This window comes from Gallus gallus, chromosome Z, assembly GCF_016699485.2.
Source record: "Gallus gallus isolate bGalGal1 chromosome Z, bGalGal1.mat.broiler.GRCg7b, whole genome shotgun sequence".
Lineage (NCBI taxonomy): Eukaryota > Metazoa > Chordata > Aves > Galliformes > Phasianidae > Gallus > Gallus gallus.
Window position 1 is genome coordinate 24,129,293 of NC_052572.1, and position 27,506 is coordinate 24,156,798.

Genomic DNA, 27,506 nt, shown 5'->3' on the forward strand with positions numbered 1-27,506 from the left:
AATGTGAACCCCAGATGGCTAACTATAGAACTTCGTCACCCGCAACCATAGTAACCTGAGATCTGTCTTTTTAGTTGTCATTTACATTATTAACTTGTTCCATGTTCTTTTCTATGCATGTTCTGCCTCTATTACATGCACTAAAGAGAACGTAACAGAGAGCCATAGGAGTATGAAGGTAAAACAACTGAGGTAAAACAACTGCTTCCGGTATTTTGTGAGTAGCGAAGAATGACGTTCTGGCTATTATCACACCTGATATGCATTCACTGCAGAGAACAAATCTTTATTTGAATATAGTAGAGCAAAAAATGCCCCTTTATTAATCTGATGTACACTAAATAACTTTGCATTTGTTACATGGATGATAAATATTTGGCAGATAAATTTATAAACACTTCCACATTTTATAGATTTATACTGTACACAGTCATGCTACACAGCATGCCCTTTCACAAGTATACATACAACTTTCCTCAGTGTACTTAATAAAAACACTTGGTCAAACATTTTGGTAGTTGGCGATCTGACACAGAGGAGTATACCGGAAAGATGAGTTCACAAGTGTACCAGCTGGACTTAAAAGGAAAGATTTGGAACTCCAAAAGAGAGTTTATCAATGCGCACACATGCAAACACATATATACAATAGTGATGACTGTAACCTGCATCACAGAAGATCACACATAGCAGGAAAGAAAAAAGAAATTAAGAACCAGAGAGGCCAGGACCATTGCCAAGATCTTGTTGTAAATCAGTACATCTGAAATTAAACACGTACAAATGGGAATTCAACTTCAAAATGCCCCACTACCGCATATACAATATCTACATGTTTTCTCACGTAAAGAAATTGAGAATGTCAGAAATGGTTATGAATTTCTTGACAACATATGCACACTAGCACACCTGATCTTTTGTACTATAGAGACAGCCTGAAAAATTGTATTCCCATACGGCAATTTGGGTAAAAGGTTGGTAGGAGAAGTTGGGAGGAGGAAATAGCTCACAAATAAATAAGCGAGTAAATAAATAAATAAATAGAATACATTTTTCCCTTCTCTTCTTCAACATTAGGGGATGCTGACAAGTTTTAAAGAAAATCAATAACCTTACAACGCCAACAAGTTGCACCGATGTGAAAGAGCTCTTCTTTAATGCCTGACTTTTGCCATGTTATTATACTGCAGAGAAAACGGCACTCTCAAAAGGAGATGTGGAATAAAATGGTGTATGTTTGAGACCACGTAAGGGGTATAATTTAGATGTCACAATTTTAAGCACTTGAGAGCGGTACATCCATTAATGGAAAGATTTAATGGGAAATTTTACTATAACATTCTTTCAAAAATGGCTGAAATAGTTGTTTGACACATTAGACATGCACCACTGGATGCCATTAAAAAGACTGTTATTTTTGGGGAAACACTGCACTCACAGGGAAAAGCTAGGCTTTTAAAACATGAATAGTTTTATGTGTGTTTATTAAAAAGGGCTAGATGAACTCATTTCTCTTACATCAACGTAAACTCCCACATGCCAATATACACAATTAAGTATTTAATATGTTCGCTTTTTGAAGCGGTGCTGTTTTTTTCTTACTACTAAAGCAGCCAGCTTCCCTATGGCAACTACACATTTTTAAGTCCTCTGAAAGGAATATTCATTTTCCTCTAAAGGTTTTTTAGCTCTACAGAACACGTGCATAGAAGCAGAAGGCAGAGTGAGAGTTCTGAAAACAGGCAAGGAGTACTGCAGTGTATGACAGAGCTTTTGACAGAGCTCTCTCCGCTCTCACTGCTCTGTGTCAGTGTGTGTGTGCATATGCTGCAGTTTTCAGCCTGGATTTACTCAGGTTGTAGCTGGAATTAATTTATACTGCAATGCTATTGTAGTAGATCTCTGGGGATGTTAATCATTAAATGAAAGACACCCTGGCAATGGCTCTGTTCCAGGCTGGTCAAAGATTGCTGATAAGAACAACAGTAAACAATAGAATAACCACATTACTATAACAACATCAGGCACGTATGCAGGAGCAATGAAAAGCATACACTACAGAAAGACACAGACATTTTCTCATATGTTACACAGAAGTTAACATGTTAAGATCCCCATTAAGTTTGTTAAGACTTTTATTTGAATAAGACAAAACTCAAAGCTCTTAAATATCTGAGAGTTTCTCCTAGTCACTGGAACAAGACCAGTGCCTTTGTACGGTCTCGCTGTTTGGCACAGTGAGGCTGGTGGAAGGCTACAGCTAAGTCAAACCTTACTTTTCAGACCATTTCTCCTCCAGTGGCAGAAAGCTAAAGTCCAAGTGAGGTGAATATTGGCATCTAAGATGAGTATTGTGCATGGATAAGTAAAGGGTTTTGCATGAGGAAATGAACAGAACTAATAGAAAGAAGAGTGTGCTCTCAGAATGGACCTTGTTTACCTCCTGCTGCTCTTGCAGTGCAGTGAGTGGAAATACAGAAGAATCTTCTTGTTTGTGCACTTAGCTAAGGAAATATGTTCTTATTTTTTCTTTTTCTATAGTGATGGAGTAGTGATGGAGTCTACTCCTGCTCTTGAAGCACTACTTCTGATTCCAGTTCTTAGAAATACAGCATAGCCCTCAGTTCCCCGTATATACATTCTCTGTGTGCTTGACTTGAGCCCTTTATCCCATCATTAAGTTTTAAAAAGATCTTCATTAGTCAGAGAGGGATGTTTACATCCAGTCATATCTCTTTACCTAAACAAGACATTATCATGCTAGTACAAGCTACAAGCCATGTTTCTTACTTGGTAACCTGGAAATGTAATTGAAAATTCAATCAGAAGATTAAAAATGAATCCTTGCAATCAGGGAGTTAAAGACACAAGAAGTGAAAACAGAAATGCTCCATTTCCTCCACAGTCTTGAAAGAAAACATATGTTCAGTAATCATACTCCAGAATCAAGTAAGTTTGAAAGACTGTTTTTCCTCTGCATTTCCTGCCTTCTTGTTCATTAACCTCACTGTAAAATACAGAGTATTTGCCTGAATTAATACTCTTCAGTGCTCTTAGTTCAGAAAACACAGCATGAAAAGGCAGGCTTTTGCGTACAGTTTGGAAGCAAGAGAGGGATCAAGTGGTGATGTGGAATTAGCACAGTCAGTAAATCTGGAACTCTACTCAGGGCTTGAATTAAGCAGAAAACACCTACTGGTAAAGCTGCCTGCAGGTCTCTTTTACTTTTACTTACTCTCTCTCAGCCTGCAATTAGTCTGTATGCTGAAACCAGCCTCATATGATTTCTTCTAATGCTTAACCAAGCAATGCTAAATTTTTAAAAATCAGTTACTGTTACCTACATTCTTTATTTTTGTTGCCATGGTGAATATCCTGCTACTTCCTGCAAAGGAAGGATACTTCAATATTTAATACTACTCTAGTACTGTAAGATTATTACATAGATCTTCACGCACATTCATGCTTTAATGCAGTGATTTAGCACATCAGAAACAAGAAAAAGGCAAAACGAGCCTGGCTGACCGTTTTTTCAATTTGATGCTAGGTTGAATCATTTCCGGAGATGCTGGCCTGCAATAGGTAACTATATACTAGAGGCCTCAGATAGATGTGTAGAGAAATGTGTAGTCTTGGTCCTTCAAAAAAGTGAGATTGTCTGAAGGACTTTGTTTTCCATCTTGGTTTAAAATTCCAAAGCTGTGTGTCAAACCACATTACTGACTGTTACCATAAAGTCAGAAGTGAGTGAGGCCATGAGCAGTGGGTTTTAGTTCTTTAAAGTTGGTGCTCTGGTAGGAAAAACAATTTGGGATGAAAGGAATGGAATAATACAAGAAGAAAGAGCAAAAACCGACTTTGCAGTCATACGATGCTCTACTTTTCTAGGAGGATAATGGACTAGTGTACCCATCAGGAAGGAGGTCTAATGCTTTATCTCTGGCTAGAATTGTAGTACAGACCTTTGGAAGGTCATCAGCTAAATTCAAGCAGGAGGGAAGAAGACCATAAGAACATACTCCTAGTTGCATTGTTAGGAGTCTGTACTCAGCCAAAATGTACAAAGAAGCAGCGTATGTATGTCTGGTAGCTCTGATAAACAAACACTGATAAGTTGGATTTTCTGTGTGTGTGCAGCAGTTTTGTTGCCATGTAAGGCAGTATATTTTATTCTCTTTTGAAAATATATGCAAATGACCTCTTAATTATAGGTTCATCAGGAATCTACACTGACCACTATGTGACTCTTTGCGTGAGATATAGATGAATGGGGTTAGAAAGGAAGCAAAATTCATACTGTCCAATATTTATTACCTGAGATCACTTTGGAAGCTGCAAAAAAGACAAATTCATTAAAGATGAGAGAAACCACTTCCGCGTATAACCTAAGTAATATTTGTGTCCGGATCTTTTTTTTTTTTTTTTCCATTCCAAATTGTGGATTATAAGTATTTAACCAAGTACTAATAGTTTGAAGTTGCATTCCCTCCTTTTGTCTTCATGGGATAGGTCTTCACTGCATTCAACACCAAACCACTTAACTGTGCGAACAGCTGTCATGCTGGCTCACACAGTTTCAAATACGTTGAGCCAACTGGCTCACCAGCTAGGAAGATTTCTAGCTTTAGCTTTTGTTGAATATGTAGGAAATATCTGTGGACTTCTGCATTGCTCTTCTCTTTTGCTTACTTTTTCACCTTTCTTCTACACACTGTTCTCCTTTTTCGTTTTCCTACTTCAGATCATTCCCTCTAATCCCAGACCAGGCAAGTTCCATGTGTTGGTTACTTTCTTTGTTTTTACTCATCCCTGCTATTTCTATGTTCTAAACAGGATCTCAGGCTTCTCACTTCACTAAATTCAGGCTTAATTATATACTTACTGTGTGGCCAAGATTTAGGACAAGAACCAGCACTGCAAACAGCATAATTTCTAAAGTGATGAGATTTTAGTGCATTAACGTTTATCCAGAACCCTCAAAAGTTGAATCTTATCGTCCTATGGCCCATTTCCTTCACAATGATCATATGGCATGGTCTGGATGTTCTTCAGTGTTACATACAGAATTGGATAGAATTTGAAGAGTACAGTGCATAACAAGACAGTGTAATTTTTTATCACTGCTGTTGAGGTTCACTCCAGACATGTAACAGAGGCTTCAGATTTCAAATAAGATGTGGAGAAAATACAAGGAAGTGGGCACAAGTAACTAATGAATGGCACAGAGAAATACAGCCAAAAGCAAGTATAATTCTTGTGAAGAAAGATAGACTTGAAATACTATAAGGATTCTGACTAGTGGACAAAAGCCACAGATGCTATTCTAAGGCCAGAATTTTATTCTTACCGTGGAACTGGGTGAAAAATAATTCCTCTTCCTCTTTCTGAAATATATTTTAGAAATTTAAAATATATGTTAAAATAAGACCTAATTATAAAATATTTTATCTGGGAAGTTTGGACTGTTTATATTGTAAAATAAACAATAAATTTTTTTGCTATACAATTATCAACATCAAAAAAATGGCCATGAGTTTTTGGTACTGTTGTTCTTTTAATTCAGCCACTTTACTCATTTGTTAGCAGCAGAAACCCCATCTTGGGCTCATTTTCTGGTGTTACAATGCAGAAGAATTAGTTCAAAACTGAAACCTCTATATTCAGTAAATCAAGCAGTGAACTTTAAATGTAACGGATGGCCTTGTTTGGGCCATCTTCTACTTACTTTTTCAAAATAACTAAGATGACAATTGACAAAATGCAGGGACAGATGCTACTACTTCCCACACAAGAGAAATAAAAAATCATAAAAAAATCCATCTTACTATACAGACCTTATCTGAAAGCCTGATTTCTTTGGCAATTATTCAGTCACCTAATAAAAGCAGTGAGACATAATTAAAAAAAGCACTGATAAATTTTCCCTTATGATGTATATGAAAGTTATTCTTTGAAAACTGAAAATATAGCTAGGTCATCAGCTGAACAAATGGTCTTTGTTTCACTGAAAGCAAAGCCAATTTCTGGAATCAAGGGAGTCTTCTCCCTTTATCCACTGTATCTACATTTAAGTTTGAATGCTAACATTTTAAAGAGATCTGATAGTGTTTTACAGGGCAGTAGAACTGATGGGGATGGTTTTATTGCGATCTGAAACAATTCATAGCATATGCCTAATAAGAAGGTCATTTATTACAATTTACTTGCCATACTTACATTTGGTCTTATGAATAATCCCTGCAGCCTTGACATTGTTTTTTTCTTAATGGCTTTTCAGAGAGCTATTAGCATTATACACTAATGTATCGCAAGGATATTAAAAATCATGAGTAAATGGTTACATGAGGGAGTGTATAAGCTATGAAATTAATTCAGGTGTTTTTATCATTACTTTTCTTTGTTTTAATATAAAAAAAAAAGTTTTGAGAAATTTTAATTAGATTATGCTGAAGTTATGAGCTGATTAAATTTAGTAGGTGGTATCCACTGACAAAACTTGTATTTGAAGTGTAAATTTCAAACAAAAATGTAAATACCAAGCAAACTTTTCTGACAGCATCTCGCTCTTTATACAGTTCATTGGCTTGATTTTTCTTTGATTCATACTTGCAATAGTGTAAATACTGTATTTTGCATTGACTCCCATCTGGAATAAGATACGTTCTCTGTTTTAAAATGACAAAAATACTCCAGATGCCACAAATTAGAAGAAAACTTTTTTTTTTTTTTTTCCTGGAGGACTAGCACTGAAGAGTGAAAGTGCTTATTTTATTAATCTCATTATCCTACCTCATGTTGGGCCTTTCATCTCCCCACAACAGCTGTTGCCTTCTTCTCAACAAATATGGGGTGTAGCTGGTAAGCTTTGCTTTAGATTGAATCTACCTAAAGCCATTTCCCAGTGAAGAGGCACTGACGTTTTTGTCCAGGCCTCTGGTTTAAAATGTAGAAGTTTTTATTAGTAAGCTTCGCTATGGAAGGTCAGTATTTTCTGTACTGATGCAGTCTGCACAGATTCCCCATTACTGCTGCATGCACTGATACATACAAGATTCTCTGCTAAGTAACTGACTTGCACTGCTACAAGAGATAATAGGGCCAAGGCCAAATTTAGCATGTGTTTTTAAGAAATATGACTGCTTGCATTTAAAGTATCAAATTATCAGTATGGTTTTTATCTTCCTGAACATGCCATTGGAAGTGTTTTTGGAGGTAGCCTTGCTGTTTGAAGTTAAGTGAAATGGTTTTAAATAGCAAAGTATGCAAGCAAATGGAAGAGAAATCTAAAATTTTCAGAGTCATTTTTAGATTTCTGCCACTCCACACACCTGTGTTTGGTTTCTGCCATCCGAACACTCAACTAAGCATTAATAATCTGAAGCCTTTGCACCACCAAACAGGAGAGCTGACATTTGTAGAAAGAAAGAAAGAAACAGTAAATGGCTTTTTCCTGTTACATCAACACCTGCGTTCTTGTGTCAGGAAGTCGAAGTCCTACCAGACCTCCACATACTAGAACAGTAGAAGCAAGGAGAATAGGGATTGCTTTGGTGATACCAACAAGGGAACCAAATATCAAGTTTCCAAGTACAGCTGCTGCTTTGCATAGTGCGTTCAAAAAGCCAAAGCTGGTTGCCCTAAAAGAAAAAAAAAAAAAAAATAGAATAAATTTAAGTGTGTATGTAAGATTAAAAGCTTTTGAAACAAATCTTGAGTGGAATAAATCAGTATAGGCTTAATACATTGCATAGAAGTAATGTCAGCAAGGAATCTGTACCTGATCTTTTTTAATGTGAAATCCTGTTTCTACTGCGGCAGCATTTTATGGAGACAAATTTATTCTGCCCTCCAGAAATCAAAATGGGGGAAATAATGACTTTGTACTTTTACACAATAGCAAAACCTGCAGCTGCAAATTCAGTAACATCTACCAGCTGGGTTGGTAGGCAGAAGGTTGGAAGCCTTTCAAGAGCTATTTGGAAAGAGGTTACTAAAACAGAAGGATGAGCATCATGGGGTACTGAACAGAAATGGATTTCTTATAGGTAGTACACACATTCAGTGAGTACTTTTTCAAAAGGCTGTAATAATAATGATTAGCTATCTCTTAAGAGCAAGGAGCATGAGGCTTTGAAAAAACCTTGTTTGGTACAGGAGGCCCTTGAGAATCTTCTGAAAAAAGGGGAAGGAAATAGATTATTAACAGAAAGCATAGTATGGGCAACTCAGCAGGGCTTTTGCTTTATAGAGTGTGATTTTAATCATATTTGGTCGCAAGTCTGTAAATGTATTATGCAAAGTGCTATCAATTTAATAATATGTGTTGTGACATGACTGCATGATTCACTGTTGCAAGAATAATCTTGTCCTAGAAAAGATGTTCTAACAAGATCATCTGTACAATGGTAGAATCTCTAACATTTCTCAAATCTTAAGAAGTGAAAGGGAGAAGGAATACGTGGAGCTCACACTGTGCTCACTGGGACAAAATAATAGCACTCAGGAGGACAGAAGCTTTTTTTTAGAAAATCATATTTCCACATTGTTAATATTAAGCATTGCTATTAGAAGGAAAAAAACCTCCAGTCTAAATAGAAAATATTAACATAAATACTAATGGATCGAGTGACTAAATGGTTAGCTAGCTATTATACTGAGACTATGTAAAGAAATGGAAATCCTCTACTCATATGCTATGTAATCCTAGGAGGTATATATATCACAAATGTCTGCTACTGCAGACCCTTAAGACCATCCCAGAGAATCAACCTGAAGCAGACAGACTTGCTTCCAACTGATATCTAGGTTACAACTGAGTGGTTTATCAAGATTCTTTACAGAAACATTCTTTTTTGTTGTTGTTGTTTTTAAGTTTGAAAAAGTAAACCTAGCAAGAGAGGAAACTTCCTCAAGCAAACAATGCATATGTCCGCAGTCATCATGTCACCAGTTTGTCTTTTCTTCAACTTCAGAATCATTTAAAGTAACAGTACGTTGTCAAATTCTTGGTTTAGTTAGGAGGATCTTTGCAGGGTAGAATTAAGACATATTAATGAAGACTAGTTTATATTACATTCCAAAAGATTTTCTTTTAGAGGTCATCATCTTTTAGAGGTCATCATCTTCAAACTGATGTGCTCTGCTGTAGGGTGGTGTACCCCGCAAGATCTGTCTGAAAGCACACGACTTTTTAAGTCTTGCTTGAGAACCTTCTTGCAAGGGACACATTTGCAGCAATTCCTTGAAAATCCTTTCCTCAGAGGAGGAATGATTAAGGCTTTTGGGGAAATAGTTCAAAGGAGCAGTGGGAGATGTGCTGAAGGAAGTAGAGAAGAACCACGCTTCTGAGGTAAGTATACTTTCAAAGCCTGTTATCAAGTGTCTATCGCAGACATGTTGGTACCTCCAGGCCAGACAAAGCTCAGTATCAGAAGAGTACCTGGAGGAAGTGGTCCAGAAAGGGGAGAAGCTCCTAACAGGTCAGCAGCTCCTAACTGAAACATCTTCTAGGGTGACAGAGAGTGGAGATAGGAAGGAGGAACAGGCAGAGGAAAGGCTGTGGTGAGTAAGACTTCATAGAATCATAGAATGGCTTTTGTTAGAAGGGACCTCAAAGACCATCAAGTTCCAACCAAGACTTTATCACAAACAGGGAGAAAAAGGTTAAAAACAAAACAGATAGAGATATTTTAGTATTAATATTAAAGAAAAACATGAAAGTTCTGTAAAAATGTCAGGTCTGGTAGAAAGCTAAGTGTTAGAGAAAAAGAATTTTACCAAATGTATTTTATGTCAGATGGTGGGAAAGCTGAGACAAAGAAAAACACTGAGCTTCCTTTCACCCAAGCCCCACATAACAAATGGCAAGAATCCAAAATTAAAAATAGAAGGATTATCCAAGCCTTTAGATTAAAAGAGATTGCTTCCTCGTTGCCATGTATGCTCCTTCTTAGACCAGGTGCTTGTATGCCTAAACAAAATAGTTTGAAATCACTTTTCCATTGCGTATGGAGCACCTCAAAACTTCATTTTCCTGCAGTAGAGTACTACTGAATATACATAACATGGGCATTTGATATCCTTCTTGCCAGAGCTAGTGCTGAACCTACCCACCACTTTACAATAGACTCAGAATAGCATTTTTGTGGGAGTTGATAATACGCAAATGTTACAAAAACAATGAGTTTCTGAATGTGCTATTGATGATTTTCTACTGATAAAACATTTTTCAATCTTTTAAAAATCAGTACACAGATGCATATCACTGGCTTACCAATTACAGCATTTAGTGTGCAAATAAAACTAGGTAATGTACCTTCTTCCCTTACCATTGCCTAAGGAACTGCATTGGTGCAGCATTTCTTACCTCAAAAATACCACCTTTCAATTTCAGCAATGTGCAGTTGAACCACTTCCACAGGATGGCAGTAGAAAATAGCTGCCAAGCAGTCTACAGTAGATTAATGACTGCTGTTATGACTCAAATGAAAAGAAGACTTCTCTTCTGACAACCAGAACAATAAAAAGTTGGACTTAAGACAGTTTGAGAATAGGGTTTATTTCTCTTGGGATAGATTCTCAGGACTTCAGAAGGGAAGAAAAAGATAAATATAATGAACTGAAGATAGGTGACTTAATTCTTAATCATGACCAAACTCTTATGAACTTCTTTCAGAGGTATAAAAAAAGCAGGCAAAACAGGATGAAATCATTTTATAGCACATCTTGAATTCTAAATATTCCTGGCCATGATTCAAACCCAGATGTCTGGCAGCCTTCATAAAACTGATGAATTGTTGGTTATCTGATGCAGTCTGACCTTGATTTACTTTGTGGGAGATACAAGATTTCAATTTATTTGTAGTGTCCATTCCTGGACCTGGAGTCTTGGCTTATAAAGTTACTGCTTCCCAAATTAGCTCACAAGAAAACAGTGTACATTCATATGAATAAAATGATTGCATTTTAAAGTGATAACAATCTTCTAAATGTTACTTTTTCAGAAAATTTTAACTCCCTTCTATTCGTATTTGCATTTCGGGCAGAGCTAGGAAAATATGCAATGTTACTTCAAGCCCCTTGGGCACACACGTTACAGCACAATCTATAATTACCTCATCCTACAATATTTTTCTTTTTCCACATCACTCTGCCAATGTGCAGAACAAAGACAGCTTGAGGGATAAAACATGAATCATGTAGTGAAGGACACTTGATTTTCCTCACATGTTACAGAAGTTGGAAGGGGTACTGTTGGGTTGGGTCTGTATGATGAAAAAGCAGAGTCTCAAAGATAAGGTAGCTGAGTGCTCTCAGAAGAAAGTACACAATCCCTGTTTCTGCCACAGAATTTCTATATGATGCTAGCAATTCATTTAAGCTAACTAAATAATCATTAATATGCATTTCACATTTTCTGGCTGCTCAGCTTAGCACCTTCAAGTTTGTGTTGCTGAAGTGTTGAATACTTATAGCTACAGTGAAAGTTATACTCTGAGCCCATTCCCTCTTCTAAAATGCTAAGGGACTGTGATACCAGGTCCTACAGGTGACAAATCTGGCATCTAAAGTCAGTTTTGGCAGCATTATCTTTCTCCTCAGTGCCAAAATTTCTGCTTCCTCTCTTTTCAAAGGAGCACTCTGAAAATACAGAAAGCTTACAGCAGAGTAGACAATCACTCCATTGCCAAAGAGAAGAAACTCACTCTACACAAAACTGTTCACAAGAAGTTTAATAATTCTGCTTTAGAGCAGGGCTTTCAGTGCTATGGGACAATATGGTTTGGCTCTCAAGGGGGCTACAACAGACCAAAGACTTCAGAATCTGTTGACGGTCAATCCAGAAAAGCATAGACCATTAAGAAGAGAACACAAAAGATGAGATAAAAGATGAGACAACCCATGAGGTAATACTGCAGCTTGAATAAACTTCTTGCTTACTAGAAATTGGCTTATTTGTGGCTTCTCATCACTGGTGTGCTTTAAAATCTGTGTATTGAAAAGTACCTAACACATTAAATAATGTCATATGTTAATCTTTCAATACTACCAAGTGTTTTTTAACTGGAAATGTGAAACCTACCTATGACTTATATTTGTAATATATCTTCTACCTTCTAACACAACTTTTTCATCTGTCTGAAAACCACTCAACATGTTTACAATCTTGAAGACTCTTATTTTAGCCATTGTGGAAATCAACTCAGGGTTTATAAAGAACTTACAAGCTAAAATTATGTTACAATGTCATAAAATATAGATAATAGAAACATCTAAGTTGGAAAAGACCTTCAAGATAATTAGGTTCAACCCTCAGCCAGACGTACCAAGTCCTGCCACTAAACCATGCCCTTTGAGTGTCATGTCTGCACTTCTCTTAAATACCTCCAGGGATGGGGATTCCACCACTTTTCTGGGCAGCCTGTTACAGTGCTTAACCTCCTAATCTGTGAAGAAATTCTTCCTGATGTCCAATCTAAACCTTCCCTGGCTCAACTTGAGGCCATTTCCTTGCATCCTATTACTTGTAACTTGAGAAAAGAGGCCCGCACCCACCTTGCTACAGCCTCTTCTCAGAGAGTTTCAGCAAGCAACATCTTCCCTCAGAAGCCTCTTCTTCAGACTTAAGAGTCATAATCCCCTCAGCCACTCCTCACAAGTGTTGTTTTCTATCCCTTCTCCAACTATATACTTATCAAGAACTTAGGACAAACAACTGAACTGCTTCATATCCAGACATATTTAAAATAAATACAGATGCAGGTGATTTTGAATGCGTATGGAATTCAAATCTCTTAAGATCTTAAAGCAAACTTAAATCTGCTTTGTGGGCAGATGATGAAGAGGAAACAAAAGCGTGTTCTGTATATCACAAACAGCATGTATTTCCAAATTGCTCACCAAATCCCTATCTGTTAGAAAGCTAGTACAGTCTCTTGTAAATTATTTGGAGTATGATCTGTGAAACACCTTCTGTAATAGCCTGCATGACACTGGCTAACCCCCAGTATCTTGGCAGCTGGCTGGTTTCCAAGGAGGGTTATGTATAAGGAAAAGTAGGGGTTGCTCAGTCTCCTGTGCATGTTAACATGAACTGCCCTTCTTTCACACATGTTTCTTCTAGACCATCTTCCAGCTGCAGTCTACAACTGCTTTGTGATCATTTCATTGGTTGAGAGTAAAGAAAAAGTATATGCTGGAATAGTAAAACAGAAATTCAGTGAGCATCTTTGCCCCAGTCTGAAAAGTCATGGGTAGGAACAGACTTCCAGAATTGTTCATTTCCTTGTAATTCCACTAGGTAAAAAATGGCCATGATGGAACCAGAACTTTTAGAAAACTCACCTTCAGTTTATGACAGCAATGATTTTCCTGGATCGGGTAGATTTGGCCTATCAGTCTGTTTACACTGATAATATAAAGTGATAAGCTTTCTATCTGATCTGTTGCAAAAAATATCCCAACGATTCGGCTACCAGTGTATTTTTGAATTAGGGTTCCATACAGTTATTATTGCACGTGTAAGGTTATTAAAAAAGAAAAACATGGAAAAAATTACTACAATCCTGTATCTTGCAGCAGCTATTAAAAACAACCACTAGCTACTAACAGGTACCCTAGAATAAAAACCAGTAATGTAGTTTTAATCATTCCTAGTAGTGATGAATTATCTTTCTTCCATTAATACCAATGGGTTTTCCAATTATTTTTCTTTATTTCATTTTAAGAAAATGCTTGTGTCTGCTATGCTCAGGAATGCCAATAAAGTAACTACTTATGAAGGATATTTATTAGAATTATACCATAACATTTGTCTGATTAAATAGCTCTTGCAGAAGGAGCTTCCCTGAGGTACTAAAACTAGTAGTGCTTACTATTAAGTCATGGTGTTTTGGATTCATGAGTAGCCTAATGTAGTTGTTTTGATGTAACAAAAACAATGGATATTAATTTCTTCTATGAAGAGGCACATGTTCTTTGAAAATAGAAATGAAAGGAAAACATATTCAACCGGTCTACAGTTTTCCTCCCTTAAAGGATAATGCCAACATCAGTTACATCAGTTACATCAGTGTTGACAAACAGACTTGCCAGTAAGTCACCCAGCATTTATAATCTTCTGAAAATTTTTTTCACTATATTTGAAACTTCCTCTGAGTGACGTAAGAAATAGCACAGCGATAAGAGAAGAGACATGCTGTGATTTGGCAGAAAACTGGAAAGTTTTACTTTTTTTTTTTTTCTACCCCCCAAGGAAGAACAAAGAAAATGTCTCAGCCTATTTGCACTATTTTCCTGATTAGGTGGTATTAACTTAAAAATCTTTTTTTTTCTCCTTATTATTCTTAAGACAAACTATGATTTTAGTCCATCCAAAACTACTATTGCTGTAAAGCTCATACATAGCCATTTATCCTTACCATACCTGCTCATAGCAAGGTTAAAAGAGAAGTATCTTTACATACCTCCTGTCTGTAGGATACAGCTCTACAGTAATGACATCAAGAGAGTTCCAGGCTGAGATGGTGAGGCCATTGTAGAGGCACAGCATACCTATCATCATGGATTCACTGGTCCCAAACCACAGGAAAAAACAGCTTATGCCAGAGAGAACCATGGAACCACCTATGTACAAGGTGGAAAAAAAAAGAATGGAACTGTACTTGAAAGAATGATTTTTCTTTGCTTTGTCTAAGATTTTATTCACACAATGTAGCAAGATGAATGTCTCATATACTTGAGTTAAAAACTAAAGAAATATACTTTAAAAAGATAAAATGTCACTTTGTGAGAAAAGCTTTGGGTTTGGGGATTTTTCCTGTTTTGAAGTAAAGTCCATACCTAGCATTGTTAAACGTCCAATTCTGTCCATCAGAAGAGCAGACACAATGTTCCCTGGTAACACTGCCAGCGTTCCCAGAAAATTAACAAAATAAATCCAGTAGGCACTATAGTCGTCATCAAAAGAAATCTGGCATCCTGTCCTGATGTGAAAAAATGTGCAATTTATAAAATCACTGTCAACAAATTTATATTGCTCGAAATCTGTGGAAAGAGGAAAAAAAATGTTTTCAGCTAACAGTTGCCTCCATGTGCACCTTTTTATTCAAAACATTGCAAGTTTAGACAACTTCAAGGACAACTAAGAGATTTTACTGCTTCAAAAAATGGCATTAGCTACCACTGCTAAGTTTGATAGCCTTTTATCTTAATAGAAAAATATGCAAAGGTTGTAAAGAGGTCAACAGAGACCCTGAATTAGGTCAATTATATAAAAATATTTCAATTCTGTTTGGACTACATTTGGTTTGGGCCTCTCTTGACAGAATGGTCTTGCAGAAAAAGCACTGGATTTCTGCATGTTTTTATTAGTCATCATTGCCATTGTTCCACAGTCTTGTTTGGTATCAGAACTGTGACTTCCATACCTTTCAGAGAGAACCTTGCAGATAGAACAGATCATACTTAGTTTGGGTTCTTTTAAAAGGAAATGTTCGTACAGATTTCAGATTAAACTTGTTTTCATTTCTGAGAGGACAGCTTGGTTTTCAGCTCAATCATGGTCTGTAGAAAATGTACTAAAAACGTGTCTGACAAAGTGATGCAATTAGTTCTTTGTTTATCAAACTGTTTCACTGATTGCGAGCTCTGCATTCTCATCCTAAGTTGAGACTGTTTAAATATTTCTAATCCACTGATATTTCTGACTTCCATTTTTTAATAGCTCTGCTTCTGGCTAATTATTTTGAAAGCTATCGGTCAGAACCTGTTAGGATTTGATATCAGATTGTCACCACCCTACCACGGCATTGGTGACATTCTCATGCATCTCTGAAGGAGAATGCAAATGCATTACTACATGCACTGGTTCAGGCCCCTCTTTTTCAAATAACATTTCGAAGGTCTTTCCTTATGTTTCCTCTTCTATTTTTTCTCCTTTCATCAGCCCTAAAATCCTTTTTCAAGTGTACATTTCTTCCAGATGAAGAAAGCTGGGCACTGCTTGTCCTGAAGCCTAACTCTGTTGCTAATATGATTACAAGAGTTACAGAAAAGCATTAAAATTGCTGTCTATCTCTGAACACAAGGTACTTGGCAAGATTCTGCTTGTACTTATAATGTACAAAAATTGAAAAAAAAAAAAAGCCCACACAAAAAATCCAACAACAGAAAAACAAACAAACAAACAAAACAAAACAAAAAAAACCACAAAAACCAGAAGTTCTCTGCTTAAAATGTGAAAACACATATTAATAATTTTGGTAGAATATTTAGTAGATTGGAAATTATGAGATAGCATGAATCCTGAACTTGGTCTCCCATGCTACAGAAGGCAGGATATTCTTCCACAAGTCCTTCTAGGCCAGAATGAAATATACCTGATTAAAGCAATCAGTTTCTCATCTTCAGATTTGACATCTTTAGGAATGTTGAAAATCAAAGAAAACTTTATTATCTGAGTCAGTATTAGGCCTGCAATATTTCAAATGGAGGTGTGATCCTTTCTCTTATGGTATTATTTTAGTGAGGCCTGTTGATTTTATAGCTTCATATTCCCTACAGGAAGGCTTCCCGTATGCCTTAATAGAAATTCAGAATTTATAATCACATCATAACAATTAAATGAGAATATGCAGATGAACAATGCAGGTTTTTCATGCAATACCTGTGTTGTAGAAGGTGGTATTCACAAAAGTGCAGTTCCTGAAGTATGTATTCATAGAAGTTATGTCTTCAAACACACAATTCTTAAAAAGTGAATCTTCAAAGGTTACCGATTTAAACTTCATCATAACAAACCTATCCAGTACAAATAATTTGTATCAGATTCCTTTCACAGGTTAGAAACAGCAACAGGTCAAGTTGAGGCAGTTACACAGATTTAATGGTATCCTTCTGAAGAATCTCACCTCCAGAAACAATGATTACTTAATGAGACTCAGGAGATGCAATAAATGTTTAGCTGACTCTGGAATACTCTCTTTCAGAAAAAGCACTAATAAAGTACATAGCTGCACATAGCTGCTGGCCATAACAAGTGAATGTATTTCTATGAGAATATTTCAGTTATGTCATGACATCTGTGCAACAGTCTTGTAAAAGGAACAGTACTTGCAATTTAACATTACAGCCAAAAATCAGGATCTCAAACACCACAAATCCAGTCTCTTGGGACAAACAAGCACCTGCTGTTACTAAAGAGTTGAAAGAAAGAATTTTTGAAAGAACCTCTATTTCTCTACAAAAATACAGAGGAGCGTGTGAAGCTCAAATCCAGTATGTACTGGTTTAAGGTTTTAAAAATGGTTTTACAGACTGGTTTACCATTATCACAACAATTACACTGGCAATTTATACAGCTAGATATCTAGATGAAAGGATTGGTTTCCTAGCTTTGTGTCTGTGAATATAACTGCAATTATTTTCTGCATAAGACATGCACAAATGTATTGTCAGTACCTTTTTCTATTTCTGAACATCCCTGTTCCTACTCACCTTTATTTAACTCTTTGGTCTTTGATCATGGCTTTCAATCAAGTTATCATTAGTTAAAGTTATCATTAGTTAAAGTTAAATTAGTTAAAGACAAAGAATCTTACTAGTAGTTACTTCCTAACTAAACGTTATTAGGCTTCAAACAATCCTGTAAGACTTTTCCACTGTGCTCTTAATACTAATGCTATGGTAAAAAAATTAAAAAAAAAAAAAGACAGATGTAGTAATTAAGCAGCCTTTTTTCTAATGTACTTCATTTTACATAAAGGTCTGGAAAAAGATGCAACTAAAGGCATACAGTTTTGCTGGCAGACTTCATTCAAAGTGTCAGCACTTCAAAAAATAGTGCTTAAACTGTTGTATAAGAACAGTTAAAATAGCAAACCCTTCCAAACACAGATCTGATTCTAGTCTAATTAAACCTGGTGTGATTAGCTAAGTGTTTGTCTTACAAGTCTAATGGTAGGAACAGCAGCATAGAAAACGTTAAGTTTTAAACAGTAGGAATTACAGTCTCAGCAGTGATGTTTTTGGAATTGAATATTGATGAGAAAGTATAGCAAAAACTAATTATGATTATCATAGAAGAAGTACTAGCTAATGATTCTCCTTCTGTATTGGTCAGAAAAGCAGGTGTTCTCAGCCCATTAGTTTTACTTACTCTATCATTTCTCATTTCTGACACTGATTAAAATCAGGTTGGCGTTCAGTGTCAACTCATCATTTTACATATAACACTTTCCGTTTTAAAAATTAACTTAATATCAGAGGAGAACAAAGAGCATTTAGCAATTAGATTAGTCAGATGTAATAGGAAAGACAGTTTATATGTCCTACAAGCTCCTGATGCCATATCAAGTTTTGAAAGGAAATATGTTGTGACTATATTAAAAATGGAATCACAGTGATCTGAATTTAAACCAAACAGAAATGTAATGAAGAAAAAAGTGAAGTATTTCAGTATCTTCCAGCTGAAAGAAACACTGAAATTAAGAGTGACAGGAATACTGGAACATTTGTGGATAAAAAATATCAGAAGAGTTCACCTTACTGCTCAAAATAGCTTGTGAATCTCAAATAACTGTCAGGTGCCTATTGAGTTTGCACACTTGAAAGTGCTTTTGAGTGGATTAGTATTAGACTTAATGTTTTACAGTAATTTTGAGTTCAGATCAATAAGATCTTGGTTGACAGAGTACAAAACATCTAAAGCTTACTGACTATAAAAGGTTCTTTGCTATTAGAATAACAGATGTCTCTTGGAAAGGAATTGAACTGGGATGTAATTGCTAGTTTAAAAATGAGATAACTCATTTTTATTTGCAATGCATAAGCTGTGTCAAAACTCGAGTTCTTATTAAAGAAGAAGAAAAGCCCTGAATTAATAAAATCATTATTTTTATTTACTTAGATATATCTTTTCATATGGAAATAATAAATGCTTATCACCAGGTTATCCAGGAGACCACTTAAAAGGTGGTTTTCTTTATCTCTTAAGATAAAGATTAAAACAGATGTGTTTAATTTTCTTCTAAGTTATCTAGTATCTGTAAAAGTCTAGCTAGAGCCTTAGTAAGTATACATTCCGTTTAAAAGAAAAAAAGACATTGCCAAAGTGTTGTCCTCCCATTTTAGATCTGTTCATGGTTTTGTTCCTTTGGACTAACAATTAATTTCTGTTTTCCTGTGCTAAGATCTTATCCCCTCAATGTTTTATATTTTCAAAGAAGCATCTTAAATCAGTATAAGTAAAAAATAGCAATGTAAATGAAAGTACATCCTTCCCCTTCTGCCCACAATGTCATGACGCATGCTGGGTCTGAAAACCTTTGAATCCCACTGTGGAAAGAAAGATTGTTAATGTGAGCTTTCCGGTCTGCTTTTCAGTCTGCTTTCAGGAGGTCAGGGAAGCAGTGCTGGCATGAGGGATCCAACACTAAAGCAAGTAAGGCATACACAGGAGCACTTCTCACGCACCAGCATACTATTCAAGACTGAATTATGGTAAATTGTATGAGACTGAGAATAGAGACCTTAAAAAAACAAAACAAAACAACAACAACAAAAAAACTAGAACTATCCATTATCAGTTGATAGGGGAAAATGTTATATTAATCAGACTTCCTAGAATACATGCATTTATTTATCATTAAGACAACTATAAACCTGTCATTGACGTATTCTCCGCTGCTGTGAATTTGATTTTTCAGTGTAAAGTTGAAGACAAAATTTGAAACCTCCTCGTTGCGAAAGACTTTCACTTGAGATGCATACTTGTCTGACTGAAGGTGTTTAATGACATCAGGAAACCAGACAGATAAGCCATAGTAGCTGTGAAAAACAGAAAATGCTCAGTTATACCCTGAGGCCTACTCTAGTGGAACCACAGTAGGGCTATGCTCCCAGAGCTCTAATCTGCCAAGGTCCCCACATCTTGGCTTTTCCTTCTTCCCATCCCTTTCCCTCTGTCTGTTTCTGTCCCAAAGGGTGGGATAACCACTTGTCCTGCTTCTTGCTGGGGAGGTGAGAGAGGCTCAGACACCAGGCCCAGCCCTGACAAAGACTGGGAAGTCCTGTGGGCATCCAGACATGAAGAATAAAGCTCTTCATAAACAGCAGACCAAGGGGGCTGCAGAGATGAATCTTTTTCTAGTGTTTGCTTTAAATGTTGCCTTTTGATACAAACAGACAGACAAAGAGCTTCTAAACAGTGTATAAATTAAGCCTAACCTGAAGACTCCCAGAAAACCAACTTGCAGAATATGAACTTACTTTCAAATTAGGGCACCAGGTTAATACTTTTAAAATGTTGAAACAATCACAGTTATGTGCTTGTCAATTGTTTGTATAAAAATACTGAAAGATCTCAACACCAGAAGATGCCAGTGTTCTAAGACAGGCATTCTCTGAGTCAGGTTTATTTTTTTCTGAACCGCTCTTACCCAAAAGAGAGGGTGAACCACACAATTGTGAGCTTGATTGTATTATCCTTCACTGGGTAGTTGAAGCATCTCATGAAAGTCAACCAAATCTGAAAAGCAGTAGGAAATACACTCATTTTAAATTGTATTCTGAGTAATTTTGTTAAATAGTAGAAGGTTTTTTATTCTGATTTGCTTGCATCCTCAGGGAATCAGAGAGAGCAGGTGACCTTGATACAGAACTGATAGCTGGGCTTCTGTTACAAGCACACTGTCCTCTGGCTATTACCAGGTAACAATAACATTCTATGCCTTTCTGGTTTATTTTCACTTTGTCCATTAATTCTGTTGTTCTCTGACTACGCAGAACTTTGCGTCCTGTAGGTAGCTTCATTCACTATCTTAAATAGCCCAGCCGAAGTATGTCTCAGAAATGTCTCCTTCTCACTTCCCAGCTTTAAGTTGAGAGAAATTATCTTCAGTAGTTCAGCAGGGACTCAGTTGTAGTATGATCTGTCATAACCTACTACAGATAGAAATTGATATTTTAACCATACGAGGAAAAGCTAGGGCTACCACCAGGTCAGAAACATTAAAATAGAGCTGACTGATAATGGTGTTTTCCTCTTCCTCTCCCAGGAATGTCTTCCTTTTCAAGACAAGAGCCAGTTTGTTTTAGGAATTTTTAGGGGATATCATGCACCAGGGAAGCCACTCTTGCCCAGAGGCTAGTGCAGTGCAATAACAAGGATGTGAAACAGTCAAGATGCAATTCCTTTAAAGCTAAAGTAAAAAAAACAACAACAACAACAAAACATTTCTATAATAGAAATACTAAATTCCTAAACAAATAAGTTTAAAAGTAGACACTTCCCATTTTGTTTTGTATTGTTATTCGTATGGAAAATGTCATTTTTTCCAAGCAAAGCAGTTTCAATTTGAAATATATGACAAAACTGTCTGTACAGTGCTTCACTATAGCTCTTGAAAGCTTTAAGATGCCAGATTTTAACACCTGTGAAAAGCTCTTTTTTAACTTTTTCAGTGATGTGGATTTTTTTTTTTAATTAATGAGTATTTGCTCAACTTTCATTTCAAGGTTTGATGATACTGCATAATTTTGATCTTACAAAAAAAAAAAAAAAGTGGAGCACAATCTCAATGGGTATGTAGTAATCTATTAATCTCTTTGAACTACCTCTGATGTAGTTTTCTTGTAAAATATCTGACATATTAAAAATATATGCATATTCAATTGCTTATAAGGCCTTATTGACATCCATTTACGCAAGTTATTCATGACTTTACCGTTTGGAGGTAAAGCCTGTTAATTTCATCACGTATCACCTCTTCACACATGTAGATATTAACACATATTTTCAATACAAATTCTATTGTGGAGATTGAGCAAATGTCAGCCATCACTTCTGTAAAGGCCAATGCAACATTTTCCTCCTCTGAAGTTACAACCAACACCTGTGATTCGTCTATGCCTTTTCTGGCCCAGGAAACTAGAATCTTACACTGGTTACTGACTTGCTTGGAAAATGTAGAATTGCAGTTATTGCAAGCATTAGTTCAAAAAATTTATTGCATTTCTCAATGCTAATTATAAAAGGTAATTGCATAATAAATAGAGATGTTGTTACTTACACCATATAGCTCTGTGCGAATTCTAACAAAACACCTCCTGTACCAAGTTCCTGTATCACTCTCTATTTCTATGAGCTCATCTATCTGCTTTGGAGTTTTAATTCTGTTAACCTAGAAATAGAAACAGAACAGCAAATATTTGCATTTCCTTGAAGCACTGAACAGAATATCAAGGAGTATTAGAAGGTTTTAATAAATCCCATAAACTAAAAATGAACAGGTATTAAACCAGTGTTTAGATTAGGAATGTTTTAGAAGTATGAAAGAACGTGCACACTTTAATAACAAAGTTCATTATGAGGGGAACTGAATTGGAAAAGCTCTACTTTCAAACCATGCAGGAAATCCTTTTCCTTTGATTGAAACAACATGTTACTGTGAGGTTTTGCTCAAATTTTGCTGTATTGTCTCTAATGCCATGAAGAATAAAACATTGTTTAAACCTTCAACCAAGCATGTCCAGAGCTTGATATTTTTTCTGACTTGCCATTAACGCATCACTGAATGTCTACTGATTAACTATACAGTAATAACTACAGAAGCTTTGAAATATCAAGAATTAATAGTTGGATAGCATTTTTCTTTTGTTCTTATTTCCTGTAGCAGCAGACAGGGAACTCTCTTTGTCTTTCAGGTGTAGGCTTCAATTACCCTTTTTTAAGAGGGAGAGAAAAAATTAGATGTAATGAGCTGGAACTGTACATGTTATTGCTGTTATGAGCAATCATCTCCTACATCTAAATTGAAATAAGGTAAACAAGCATAAAGGAAAAATACAGAACTACCAGTGACAGAGAATGTAATGCTACTTACAGTGCTAATTTTTTCTTCCATATTGAAGTATAGGAAAATACAAATTTTTAATATGGTCTTATCTCCTTGACCTACTGAATATACTATTGTATAGTTCTGGTTTCCTCTGTCATCCTACTAATTGCAAAACACAGTGTATTCATCTACAGTTCATTTAAAGTAAAGATGAATAGAAAGAGGATAGAAAGAAAATAAGTAAAATGGAGAAAATGACAGACATATGAGAAGGGAAGGATGAACAGACAGGCGATTTGATTTTTAGCTGCTGTTTCTGGCAGCCAAAATAGATCCTGTTTCTTCTTAACAAAACGAGGACATCACCAACAGATGTATCAGAGTTGACTACAGGGAATCAAGGAATAGTGGTATTAATGGTAAGGTTCTACCTTTCAGCCTACTGTTTTTATAGATGTACTATGTTTAAGAAGGACCAGCAGCCTCATCCCATTAACAGAAACAAAACATAGCTCACTAAGTGGTTTTACCTGTTACCAACCTAATTTCTGAAATAAAAAAGATCACTGTCTTGCTAAACTATTATAACCAAAACCTGTAACCTTCTCATCATGCCCTTTCCAATACCAATAATTCTGTCTCTATCATTTATTTGATTTTAGATTTTTTTATGAAATATTTTATCCAAAAGACTTGGTCTAGATTTAGAGTTGAGTCCTCTCATATTATCAAAACCCCTGTATGTACAGACTTCCTCAAATGTTCTCATGCTACATCTCTGAGTGAAAGAGCATTTTGCATAATACTCTCTGAGTGAGCAATACTTCATGAGCAAGCAGCTGAACTGCGGCCTTTTCAGTGTCCAGGCCACCTGATTTGTTTGGAGCAGTAAACGCTGGGGGAATTATATATGTCCAGGACCACTACATGTGATTAGGAACAAAAAGCCCATGGCCTTGACGGTCCTTTAACACACAAAAAAGCTCCTATAGAATCTGGACAATGGTCCATCTGGACCATGCAAATTTAGCTGTCAGCATACCAGGGATGAAGAATGTGGGGGGCCGGTAGGGGGAAGGGAGAGTGTGAATACCTATTTAAATGAAAAGAGAACCTCTGTTCAATAGCAATGTGTAGAAATACACAGTGATGTTTAAAATTCTACAGTTTTCCTGAGAAGGAAAATATTAACAGGAAAATGGAAAGAATTTTTGTACACAGCAGTGAAAGAATGGAGAGAATTTTGGTTTCTGAGGTAGAAGGATTTTTATTTATTCATTTATTTGTCTGTTTTTACTTTAACCTTTAAGCCAATTATCTAAGTAATGTATATTTTATGGACCCAGGGAGGAATTTAAGCATCTATATGAAGGCTTAACAACTTATTTGAAATCTGTTTCATCTCAGAATACATTTTTGAAAGTATCTTGAGCTACCATTTCCACAAGTTCCACAATTTATCATTAGATTATATCTAATTTGTAATTTCTAACTCTTAAACCAATTGCTCATCAATTGACGTATTTCTTTTCTAAAGGTTTGAAGGTAAATTCCTCAACAGGTTAAGTAACAAGAATAAACAAGACTTGTGGAAAAAAAAAAAAAGAAAAAGCTTCTCAAAAAAGATGATATCAATATGATCTAGGAAAACAAGACAAACAAAAACACCCTAAAATTATAACAATATTAAAGTTACACCAGCTGTTGGAGTAGAAAACATACGATCAAAATTTATCTCCTTGGTGTAACTATTGTCAGAAAGCAGAGGAAAATGCTAACACTTAAGTTATACAATGATATTGACCTAAATTGGATGAAGCTATGGAGCTCAAGAGAGCTAGGAGAATAATTTTCCAACACAGAATGTCACAGTAGCCAGTTCTTATTTAAATCAGAGAGAGAAAGGGAAAGAGAAAGATAGACTAAAAGGAAATCTGAAGTTCTTTGCGCTGTGGGCTTAATATGATAAAGTGCTAATAATTGTCCAATGAGGAGACAATGATGCATTTTCTAATCATATTACCACAAGCCTACATTAGGGGGTGTAGGGACTTCTGTCAGTGTGTAACCCTGACATGCATTGCACGCTTTCTAATCAGCTCCTTGTTATTGTGTTTTCTCAGTGGTCATGGCAGAACTGGCAAAAATCCCAAATAGTGATGTGATACTACAGCTGATCATTTCTCACGTTTTTTGTCCCAATACATTTCTGTCTTCTTCCCCGTGCCTAAACTAATACTAGTGGATAGGATTTAAGCTACGGCTGACAGGCTCTGCAATGGATAAGTGGATAGCCATGCTGGCGGAAGAAACTGAAAAGGTGACTCGAGAGCAGGAATACCTTCAAAAGCAGCTCAGATTAGCATGAGTCAAATGTGAAATTACATCCTAAGTGTATAGTGTGAATAAAGACTAATAAAATAAAATAGGGCTAGGTTGGATAGTATTAGGGCTAGGTCACTGGTGTACCAGTAAATGCAGCTGTAACACGATAGATGCACTAACCAGCTTCCTTTCAGGCCAAATTCTTGAGTTTCCTTGTAGAAAAAAATTAAATGTGGGTTATAGAAACTACATCCAAGACAATAAGTTGCAAGTGTTAGTGGAGTAAAATTTTATGGTCAGATGGTCATTTCTCAGGCTGCCTGCAAATGCAGAACCTATAAGAGGATTTCTTAATTGAGTTATATGTGCATTAATGTAAGAAGAAAGCCCCTGGAAGAGGAATAAAATTTTACATGAGAGGGAGCTCCTATGAGAGGGAGCAGAGTACCAGCACTCCCAGGGTACAACACAAGCTGGTAAGGGAGGCTGGTTTTCAATGTAAAAAAAAAATGCTTTCTTCTATTTAGTCCTACTGTACTCAGAGGGGATTGGGGGGAGGAGGGGGAAGAAAAAGTGTATATTCTTCTTAAATAGAGAAGATGGCATAAAAAGGACCCATAATTTGAATAATTTGAATAATCTGAATAATTTGTCCTCCACATAGAAACAACCCATCAATATTTTGAATATGGCTTTATCATGAGATCTGCAAGTAAAAAAAAAAAAAAAAATTCTTGCAAGATATTTCAAGAAAATAAAATATTGGTAAAAACAGTATCTCAAAATAATGACAATAAATTTAAAAAATGTTATTTTAGCTGGTAAAAATGAAAAAAAAATCAAAATCTCAGAAGAAAAAAATATCAGCTGATTTAGACTTCCACATTTTTCTACTGTTATTATTAAACATGATAGACGTTACAGCTAGAGTCTATTTATTATCCCCACACAACAGAAAAAACTACCCAACTATGAGTTCACATGCTTAAGAAAATGCTGGCCATAGGCTGGGATCTTAACATCTGCTGAATGTATAACAATTTCATAGGAACTCAGTTCCTATACTTAGATATTTACAGTGCAAATTATTTGCTTTGCCATGGAGAGTAATATTGATTGCTTAAGCACTCAAGATATCACCAGTCAGCAAGCTGGTTGATACGCTAGGTGGTGAACATTAAGTGTAATAATACTCACTGTGAAGACTTTCTCAGGCTGACCACGAGCTCGCATGTTTGTGTCATGAATTTGCTTGAGTATCATCCAAGCTTCATCATGTTTTCCAATCTAAACATTGGATGAAAGCATTTAAACAAAACATACATTCAGATAGCCACTGAATAATCTTATCACCTGTTATACCAGTGTTACTGTGTAAACAGAATCAGAGAATCACAGAATCACAGAATCACAGAACAGTACAGGCTTGAAAGGATCTCTGGAGACCATCTGGTACAACCCCCTGCTAAAGTGGGTTCCCTATGGTAGGTTGAGCAGGAAAGAGTCCAGGTGGGTTTTGAGTATCTCCAGAGAAGGAGACACCACAGCCTCTCTGGGCAGTCTGTTCTAGTGCTCTGTCACCTTCAAAGTAAAGAAACTTTTCTCATATTCAGAGGGAAATTCCTTTTTTTCCAGTTTGTGCCTGTTGTACCTTGTCCTGTTCCTGGGGACTGCTGAAAAGACTGTGGCCCCATCTACTCAATACCCATCCTTCAGGTATATGTAAGCATTGGTAAGATCCCCTCTCTGTCTCCTCCAGGCTGAATGATCCCAGCTCTCTCAGCCTCTCCACAGAAGGGAGATGCCTCAGGCTACTCATCATCTTTGTGGCCCTCAGCTGGACTCTATCCAATAGTTCCCACTCTTTCTCAAACTGGGGTGCCCAGAATTGGATTATGCATCCCAAGAAAACAGGATACCACTGGCATTCTTGGACACAAAGACACACTGCATCCAGATCCTTCTCTGCAGTGCTCCTTTCCAGCAGGTCAGCCACTAACCTGTACTGATGCATGTAGTTATTCCTCCCCAGGTATAGAACTCTACACTTGCCATTGATGAACCTCAAAATGTTCCTCTTCACCCAACTCTCCAGCTTGCCCAGATCTCCCTGAATGGCAGCACAGCCTTCTGGCATGTCAGTCACTCCTCCTAGCTTTGCATCATCAGCAAATATGCTGTGGCTGCACTCTGTCCCTTCATCCATGTCACTGATGAAGATATTGCACAAGACCAGAGCCAGTACCAACCCCCGGGGAACACTGCTAGCTACAGGCCTCCAACTAGACCGTGTGCCACTGATCACAACCCTCTGGGCTCTGCCAGTCAGGCAGTTCTCAATCC

At 36.5% G+C, this 27,506-nt stretch overlaps 1 protein-coding gene across 3 annotated transcripts in view; it reads right to left on the reverse strand.

The window, feature by feature from the left end:
* Nucleotides 1-270: 270 nt before the first annotated feature.
* The window catches only part of SV2C (synaptic vesicle glycoprotein 2C), a 101,537-nt gene continuing 74,301 nt past the window's right edge, over nucleotides 271-27,506 (reverse strand). For all 3 annotated transcript variants that reach the window (XM_429151.8, XM_046905608.1, XM_046905609.1), the window contains 8 exons: nucleotides 26,361-26,450; nucleotides 22,071-22,181; nucleotides 20,439-20,527; nucleotides 19,663-19,827; nucleotides 16,667-16,800; nucleotides 14,842-15,045; nucleotides 14,466-14,625; nucleotides 271-7,637 (listed from right to left, as the gene is read on the reverse strand). In XM_429151.8, coding sequence (XP_429151.3) covers nucleotides 7,454-7,637; nucleotides 14,466-14,625; nucleotides 14,842-15,045; nucleotides 16,667-16,800; nucleotides 19,663-19,827; nucleotides 20,439-20,527; nucleotides 22,071-22,181; nucleotides 26,361-26,450 — 1,137 coding nt within the window. In that variant the 3' untranslated portion in view covers nucleotides 271-7,453. The remainder of the gene's footprint in view (nucleotides 7,638-14,465; nucleotides 14,626-14,841; nucleotides 15,046-16,666; nucleotides 16,801-19,662; nucleotides 19,828-20,438; nucleotides 20,528-22,070; nucleotides 22,182-26,360; nucleotides 26,451-27,506) is intronic.